Here is a 7,135-nt window from a genome sequence, read left to right as displayed (position 1 = left end):
TCAGTGGATTCTGAAAGAAATATTATTTTTGTCTTCTATTTTATTATGAGATCCTAGAGCTCCAAAATATTAAGAAGACTGGTATCTGCTAGTAAATATCGAACACAGAAATGAAAGGTGGTTTGAAGTTTCATATCTGTATATATTTTTCAATTTCAATCTGTACAACAAACGTTGAAATCAAGTAGACTCTCTTTGAGTGTTATTTTTTATTCAAGTACTTTTTTAGCATTTCAGTTATATTTGAACAAGCAGGTGAGCAACTAACGGACGTGTTCACATTGTTAACGCATTTGAAATTATTGATATAAGGACTTGACTTATCGAAAAACCTGTGAAATCAACTTTTTGGTTTTGTTATTAACTGATTAACGAATAGTTTGGAGAATTTAATTTGTTGAAAAATAAAAGCGGTCATTACTTGACTGCTAAATGAGTCGTACAATACAATTGTAGATAACTGTTCAGGTGTTTTATATTATATGACACGTTTTTTTTTCATACACATCTAAGTGAATCTTCAACATGAAGGTATGTACAGATTTTAATTTTGATAACAACTATACTCATCTTTGCATAAGATTTTTCTGGCTTGATGATTGATGAATGAAAAAAATTTGTTATCCATGTTTTCTGAAATATATCACTGCTTTGATGGGTTTCATATGATATCCAGCTTCTGTAGTAAAAAAAAAGTCATGGAGGAGCTCCCATTTATGGCAAAGACGGTATCAGAGGAAAATCAAGAGATGACATTCCCATATTGATTTCAATTTACAGCTGTATACAGTATACAGCTGGATCAGCTGTATACTGGTGGCTCTTAAGCTCTTAAGCTGTATACCATATTGTTCTCACTATCTTTTTTTGAGCTGTTAATAATTCGTTTATACTTGTACAGTTGATCAGACAATAACTGAATGAAGATTGGATGTAAGCATAGTAATAGCTCTTCAATATATTCAATGGAACAAAATTACGGAGATTACGAATTACAAAACAATGTTTCGACATTTTACTCAAAATATAATCAATGTGATTGTTCTAAGAGAGTTGAGCATCAATGTTCAAACCTAAAAATTTTTCAGATGAGGTTTGTTGTATTGACTGGCCATTTATTTTGACCAGAACACTGCGATCATTCTCATATAGTGAAAAGACGATTGTATATTTTAATTTTCCTTATTAGCAACTGCTTGATTGGCCTGACTCGACAATCCCTCATAATCTGAAGACTTCAGAGTGAACGAAGAATCGTCGGCAAATTGCACTGTACAATGTTGACGATTACTGTTGTTGAGGTCATGTACGAATAAAAGTAAGAGAATAGGTCCTAGGACGCTACCCTGGGGAACACCGGTGGGAACGACACAGGTTCTAAAGTGGACGGTCCCAGCCTCCAGTTCAACCCTCACAGTTTGCGTTCCGCAATCCAGATAAGATCTCAACCAATCCAGAGATGAGCCACGAATTCCTAGACAAAACAGCTTGCTCAAAAGTAAATCGTGATCAACAGTGTCGAAAGCTCGTGACAAGTCGAATAGAACACTCATCGTTTTTTCACCTCTGTCGAGATTAGAAATGACTTCATTGACTAAATTCATCGTGGCATCCTGAGTGGACTTGCCAATTTGGAAGCCATATTGACAGTCTGGGATGATTTTATACTTCTTGCAAAGTTGGAGCAAAGTTACGCATTTACCTGAATAACAATATGCCGTGGGAAAAGTTCTGAAATTTCGGAAAATTGTTTTTATTTTTTTGTGACTTTATTTTTCGAAGAATTCGGAAATAAATTGCACATCCACATTGCCACTTTTTCCCTGCCACATAATGGTGTTTTGAGATATTTTATCCGACATTTCGTCTTCCGGTCACCATCATCAACTTTATTATTTCTCATAGGCGGATTCTTACTGTTTTGAATAATATCAGATTTTACCTTTTCAATGATGTATCATAAGTTATCATTCTTTTTCGAAAAATTGGAGATATTGAAAAAAATAACTCATTATCATAATAGGCTTTGACTTTGATGTTTCTAAATTTGACTTTCAATTTCTTACACTCAATGACATTTTGTTATTGTACAAGTCATTGAATTTTTGATGAAAAATGGCTTTCACGAATAAAAAAAAAGAGATATTCTACAAATTTATTACAAATACAATAGAAAAAGTGCTAGGACATGGAAAATGTATTCAAACTTGTTTCCCGAAAGACGACAACCACATCGAACTATGTTCAAGTTATTGGATCAAAATCTCACCAAGTTTGGTTCGTTTGAAAAGCCAATAAAAAAATACGAAGGCAGGATCAACAATCGAAATTTGATGAATGAGGCAAATTGGACATTGTGTCCTTTTCAATGAAAATATACCTTTCAAATAACAAATAACAATAATTGACTAAAATGTAAAGACAAAAGTAAATCACAGCAAATGCTCGAAATGCTGGCCTTGTTCATGATAACACAGCTGTTTCCTTCTTCGAATATTATTCACTGCACGAATAAATTCCCTCCTCCTCAATCTTCCGAACTCTCTAACAATGCTGTGTTGAAGATCCTCAATATTTTGATATTTCCTCTGACCATAAACTCTATTTTTCAGTATACCTCATAAGAATGTAGCCATAACACTTAAGTCTGGAGACCTTGCTGGCCACCTCACCGGCCCATTATGCCCTATTCATTTATCACCAAACCTTTCAAACAGGTAATACTTGTCTGGTAGTGTGTGGTAGTGATGGAGCACCATCATGTTGAAACCAGATGTTGTTATAGTTAGCCAAATGTAGATCATCCAAATAGTCTTCGAAAATCGACATTAAAAACTGGTGATAAATTTCTCCATTCAGAATTCCGTCAGATAAATGAGGACTCAAAATTCTATCTTTGCCCATACGTTAATACTAAATCGCATTCGAGGTCGAATTTCTCGGAACTGTCTGGGGTTGTTTATGCTCCAAATGTGTTCGTAATTTAGGTTGAATATCCCACAATTCGTAAAAGTGCTTTCATTTCTCCAAATTACATTTTCCAGGAAAACAGGAAAATCAGGTCTTCTTATTAGCCAATTACAAAATTCTAATCGCCTTTCGGGATCACCTAGATGCAATTTTTGAGATATGTGTATTTTATAACATTTTAAATCGCTTCTTTTGAGATATCTCAAGCACTTGTATAACAAATATTCATTTCGGAGGAAATTTGACGTGTAGATTTCCCCGGGTTCATGTCTATCTACTTTTCATAATCCACCGATATGTGAACTCAAGGATCTTCATTACCACCAGACTCATTTCATCAGTTGATTGGTTTTTCTCAAGTTTTACTCTGTTGGGTCTTTTTGTAATCTTCTGTAGGTTTCTTGACTGACAAAGTTATTAAGTTTGCTTTTGTAGTCCCAAGTGTTTAAGACTACTGTTGCGTTTCCTTTGTTAGCAAACAGAATAACGATATTTTCGTCAGTATTGAGACTTCTTATGGCGGCTTTTTCACCCCTTAAAATGTTGCATTTAGGAGGTTTGCATTTTCTCAGGATTCTTGCAGATTCGCTTCGTAATTCTTCTTCAATAACAGCAGGCAGTTTTTCAATGTCGGCTTCTATGTTCGCGATGATTTCTTCTTTGGGTATTGTCCATGTTGTTCCCCCTTTAGCTCATGAGTAGAGTAGAGTAGAGTATATTGTAATAACTGCCATTGCGATAGTTAACGAAAAATATAATTTCATCCGTAAAGATCGGGGTCGGTCATCCGGTTTTTTGATATCGATACTTTTCCAACAGAGTTTAATTTATGATGGTTGAAACTTGGCGGCATAATGAAGGTTATGTTTCGTTCAGGATAAACTAAACAAACGTATCTTGTTGATATAATACTGGGAACGCGAAAATGCAAGCTACGAGTTTGCATTTCAGCTTCGTGGACAGGAAGTTCGGCCATATCTCAATAGGTGGACCTGAAAATTTATTTAAAATAAAAACTGACCAATGACTTCGATGAAAAAAAGATATACGTCTTGAGTAGGAGGGGTTATTGAAAAATTCGGGAATTAGAAACAGACATCAGAACAACCAGGAGACGGTAGAGAGTTAATAGAGACAGTGGCGATAGGAGTTAAGAGAGAGAGAGAGGATGTCATTTCAATTTTGTAGTAATTGTCTTATTGTTGTTTCATCTTGGGGAGAATATAAAAAGGGCAATAAATTACACTACACCCATTTCATATCTGTAAATATCATAGCAATTAGTACACACGGGTTTGAAGCTAAAAAAGGGTACGGCGTTCACAAGTTGATAAAGAGATAATTTCTGTTTGAGAATTAGCTATTTTAGGCGTGCTTTTTTTTCGGTGTTACCTTTCGAACATTTTTGCTGATTGTTTTTTTGTTTTACTCCCATGTTATATTTTCACATGGTTATTTGTTATGGTCTATTAACATACCAGTTCATTATTTCCATTCGTTTTATGATATAAGCCTAATCTGAAGCTTCTTGTTGTTTTTTAATGGCTCACTATTCGAGCAAATCCCGCACAATTTCAGGATAGTTGAAAGGTCTTCTGCCGAAAGTATTAGCCTCCTGCCTTGTTTCGGAATAGAACTTCAGCTTTTTCGGACATGCCTTGATATTCAAAATTTGATGTGGAGAAATCTGCATCTGTGACAGCCGCTGCCAAATGAATCTCAGAAAATAAATGAATCAGAAATGAGCATTTATCACATTAGAATATACTCATTTATCTATTTGGCTGTGATTGAAATAATCAGGTATAACGATGTCACATTCATTAGTACCCAATTTTTAACAAATCTTTATAATGAACAACGCCAAAAACAACGAATTGATCACATAACCTGGGGCAGTAAAGAGTCAATAGATAATGAAGAGCACACCAATAAGCACTGTTGAAGTTGATGATATGTTTCTATATTTACTATATTTATCAAATGTTTGAAATGCCTACTGTTCATATGCCGACATTTTCCAATACAAAATCACTTGTTTCTTTGGTGTTTTGTGATGAATTAGGTTTTGTAGATATTAGAACTTTCGTTGATGTCATACTCCTTCAATCCTGAACTAGTTTCCACTAAAACTTTAAGTGGAAGGTAGGTAGATAGGTGCCAGCCCAGCGGGGCAGGCACAAAGTATATGCTCTGCTGTTTCATCATTTTTCAGACACAGGCGACACACACTGTCTTCCGACAGTCCAAGTCTCTGCATATGATGACAGTGACCTGTAAGAAGGCATCGAAGACATCGTAGTTCATCCCTACTGTAGTCCAACAACTGTTTGGAATCAAGCATCAAAGGGTGAATAAACGCCTTTGAGTGAGCCAATCCTGAAAGTCCATAAATCTTCTTGCCATCCAGGTGTTCAGTGTTTGTTTGGCAAAGCCCAAAGCGATGCCAATGACAGATTTTGGTCCAATGAAGCCGCTTGCAGCACCCTCTTTTGTAAGAGAGTCCGCAGCTTCATTGCCTTCCAGGCCAGTATGGTCAGGAATCCAGACCAGAGACAATCTGTTAAGTCTGCCTATTGAGGAGAGTCGGTTTTGGCAGTCTGCTACCAATTTAGACGTTGCTCGGTAGGGGCCAAGAGCTTCCAACGCCGCTTTACTGTCCGAGAATATTTTTATTGACTTGTGATTGAGGTTGGATTCATCCAATCTGTCCGCACACAATTCAATAGCCTAAATTTCCGCGTGAGTTCCTAGGCAGGTAGATAACTCTGTCTTGGGTCTGCGACTGAAAACAGCTGCACCAGAACCGGAAGTGTTTTTGATCCATCTGTGAACCAACAACTATCGGCTCTTAATATTTCCTTCTCTTGGAGGATCCAGTCCTCTCAACTCGGGAATAGTACTTTATAAGGTAGTTCGTAGTTGACAGTTGGAGACATGAAGTCAGAGGTCATTTCCAGAATGCTGTGACTTCCAATGTCAACCAACAGTTTGTTGCACTCTGCATTGAATTGATTTGTGCAATTGGCAATGTGCACAAGTCTGTATGTAGTCCATCTAGCCTCTCTTTCCAGAAAAATGTGAAGAGGAGGTCGATCTAAAAGGATCTGCATGGCCGCTGACGGTTGGTACTGTGGTACAGTACCGCATCCGCAATCTTCTTTAAGTGGACTTTTATGCGGAAAATAATGAAAATTGATGTCGCAGCATCGAGATCTTTTTCCCCACAAGTCACATTGCGTGTTAGTCAACCAAATCTTTACCATTTGTTTGAAGGTGATTGACAATGTTTCATGATGAATTTCACTAGTTCGGACTTCCATTGTCTACTATATAAAATGATTTGAAATCCCTTGAACAACTAAAAAAAGAGAATTGAAAATGAATAGCTGAAAATAATAATTATATTAAGCGAAATAAACCTGAAATGAAATAATAGTGAAATAAAATACAAGTACGAATAGAACAATGGAATAAATAAAAATGAAGAAATGAAAAAGAAAATAAAAATAAAAAGTGGAGAGATTCCAAGTCACGTTAGTTCACGACGTTTCGATTGTTAGTATCTACAATCGTCTTCGGGTTGGCCATTTTTCGCTTGATGATGGGTTTCCATATGTTGCGTATTTCTACGCTGGCTTGGCTGTATACGTTGTTGGACAACATGTATGCGGCTTCCTTGAATTTTCTCCTAAACCAATGTTCCTCTCTGTGCAAGATCTCAGCTTGGGACCACTCGATGTTGTGTTGATGGGTCCAAACATGGTCTGCTATTCCTGATTTGCTGGTTTCCCCTCGCTGTGTGTGTTTCTTGTGCTCGGCAATGCGAACATTCAATGGCCTCTTAGTTTCACCAATATAGGATTTTCCGCACTCGCAGGGTATCCGGTAAATGCAATTCTTGGAATCGCAGTCCGCGTTTGGTGGCCTGGTTTTCGTGAGGCTGCTACGGATAGTGTTACCGGATCTGAAGCAGGTTCTGATGTTGTACTTGGAACCAATTCTTCTACTCAAAACTTGTCTAGATTTTTACTTCCCCTAATACAACCATTACAAGGAAAAACATCATCTTTCATAAAGAATTCAAGGCATTTTGTCGAACTACTAGGGTCAATGGAGGTCACACAGGAAGATCAACTAATTAGTTTCGACGTGGAAAGCGTTT

General features: G+C 36.8%; 1 protein-coding gene across 1 annotated transcript in view; it reads left to right on the top strand.

Annotated features, from left to right (window-relative positions):
• The first annotated feature begins 373 nt into the window (after positions 1-373).
• The window catches only part of LOC111513703 (glucose dehydrogenase [FAD, quinone]), a 51,756-nt gene continuing 44,994 nt past the window's right edge, over positions 374-7,135 (top strand). The window contains exon 1 of the mRNA XM_074179007.1: positions 374-531. Coding sequence (XP_074035108.1) covers positions 526-531 — 6 coding nt within the window. The 5' untranslated portion in view covers positions 374-525. The remainder of the gene's footprint in view (positions 532-7,135) is intronic.

Source organism: Leptinotarsa decemlineata, unplaced genomic scaffold (assembly GCF_025532065.1).
Source record: "Leptinotarsa decemlineata unplaced genomic scaffold, Ldec_3_MD MMD2_tig00004307_RagTag_RagTag, whole genome shotgun sequence".
Lineage (NCBI taxonomy): Eukaryota > Metazoa > Arthropoda > Insecta > Coleoptera > Chrysomelidae > Leptinotarsa > Leptinotarsa decemlineata.
Note: the sequence above shows the minus strand (reverse complement) of the source record. Positions and strands in the feature narration are given on the sequence as shown.